General features: G+C 38.9%; 1 protein-coding gene across 1 annotated transcript; it reads left to right on the top strand.

Moving 5' to 3' along the window:
* The first annotated feature begins 692 nt into the window (after positions 1 to 692).
* On the top strand, positions 693 to 1736 carry LOC147693580 (olfactory receptor 6N1-like). Its single transcript, XM_086936053.1, has one exon. The coding sequence runs from the start codon at positions 693 to 695 to the stop codon at positions 1734 to 1736; it is 1044 nt and encodes a 347-aa protein (XP_086792179.1).
* The last annotated feature ends 469 nt before the right edge of the window (positions 1737 to 2205 follow it).

Genomic DNA, 2205 nt, shown 5'->3' on the forward strand with positions numbered 1-2205 from the left:
GTTATAAGTACTTTAAGTACTAAATACCATGGGTCATGATTTGGATGCTGCTGTGCGACAATACAATGTACAAGTTCAATATTTTAGCAGATGTTTGAGTACAGCTATTTCTGAAACAAACTCAAAGGTGATAGATGAAACACAAAAGTCTCAGACCTTTTTTCAAGTGGCATTCTATTCCATCATGTCTCACCCACCATGCTACTCCAAAGACAATCCATTTGCATATCAGCCTTGACCTCCTCAAATAGCAATAGTTCAATCTGACTCTCCTTCCCAGACCCCATTGAATGGGAATACAAGCAATCCAAACCAGTTTTGTCATAGTTAGATGTCATCATTGAGATATAAACACAGTCCCTGTGTCACATTCAGTCCAGGTCCTATGTCCGTTCATACCTGTTGCACTTAGGTTATCACACTGAGGAAAACAAATGCTGACGGTGACATGTGAAATGGTAACCAGTAAACTCAATCTAATTATAGAAAATGTACCTAAACTCGGGCTTGCCTTTCTTCAAGAGGAAATTCTTATATATAAATCAACCTGTAACTTTGTCTCGAGGAAACTGTTTAGATTCACTACTTTTTAAGACTTTTTAAGACAAAGCTAAGAGATAGGGTAGCTATTCCTGCCTTTGCATACTTCACTTTACATATTTTTCCAGATATAAAGAAGTATCATTCGAACAATGCTTCAACGATTATTAGAGACTTTGGAGATGTCAGTAACTACCACATTTCTGTTCCAGGTGCTGCTCACAAAAAATATGGAAAACAGGCAACTGCACAATCAGACCAATAGCACAGTAACTGAGTTCATCCTCTTTGGTTTTCCAAGTCTCCAGAGTTATCATATTTTGCTCTTCTGGATCTTTTTCCCCATCTACTTCCGCACTCTCACAGGTAATGGCATTGTATTTCTACTTACCACACTTGATTATAAGCTTCAAACCCCCATGTACTTCTTTGTCAGTCACCTCTCATTCCTGGATCTTAGTTTCTCCACAGTGACTTTGCCAAAAATGCTTGCCAAGTTTCTGATGAACAGCAAAACCATTTCCTTCAGTGACTGCATCTTACAGATGTATGTTTTTCTTTCTTTGGGAGCTGCAGAATGTCTCCTGCTGACAATGATGTCCTTTGATCGCTATTGTGCCATATGCCAACCGCTCCAATATGGAACCCGTGTGACTAAAAAACTTTGCATTCAACTTGCTGCTGTTTCCTGGATTGGAGGATTCCTCACCCCCTTTATACAATCAATTTTAGTCTCAAGACTGCCCTTCTGTGGACCCAATGTGATCTATCATTATTACTGCGACCACCCCCCTCTTCTACAACTGGCCTGTGCAGACACTTCCCTCAATGTTGCTATAGGATCCTCCATTGGTTTCCTAATTATAGTTTCATCATTTTCTCTTATTCTATTTTCTTATGTTAAAATTATATGGTCCATCATAAAAATTAGTTCGCCAGGGGGGAGAAGAAAAACATTTTCTACCTGTGCTTCTCATTTAATAGTGGTTAGTCTGTTTTTCTTGCCAATTATTTTCATGTACATACGTCCTGCTGCCTCCGTTGTTTCTGAGGTGGACTCTCTTGTTGCTGTTCTTTATTCTGTGTTAACACCCATGCTCAATCCTATGATATATACCCTGAGAAACAAGGACATCAAGGAGGCATTCAAGAGGAAACTCAATGTTATCCCCATTTCCACATTCAAGTCAGTTTGATTCTGTGATCAGCTTTAAAGTAGAAACTTGATTCAATAGCAATGTCAAAGTGAGCATGTCTGTTTGGATCTCTTTGGCATAATATTCTCATGACAGATTCTGTATGGAAGTAACCAGTGTCTACCCTACTGGTGTATAGGACATTCTGCAATATATACATATGACACTATTGTTGTAGGCTTACAGGGAACAGCATGAGCTATTGACACATGATAGCAGGTGGTACATGTGTGCTGTGTACTCAGTGCCATGTCAATGAGTGGCTTGAAAGTTGGAGGATCAGTTGTGACAACATTGTGTACAATAATAATTTTTATAGTGTCTTAAACTTGTTGCATCCAGAGAATTGGGCCATCGTACAAATCTGCCTCTGATTTTCAATTTGTGTTCCCATGCCATAGCCTTCCGTTACAAAGTTATTGATATTATAGCTATTTGTAATGCAGGATTTTCAGGACTAGCACATTTA

The sequence above is a fragment of the Lissotriton vulgaris genome, chromosome 8, assembly GCF_964263255.1.
Source record: "Lissotriton vulgaris chromosome 8, aLisVul1.2, whole genome shotgun sequence".
NCBI lineage: Eukaryota > Metazoa > Chordata > Amphibia > Caudata > Salamandridae > Lissotriton > Lissotriton vulgaris.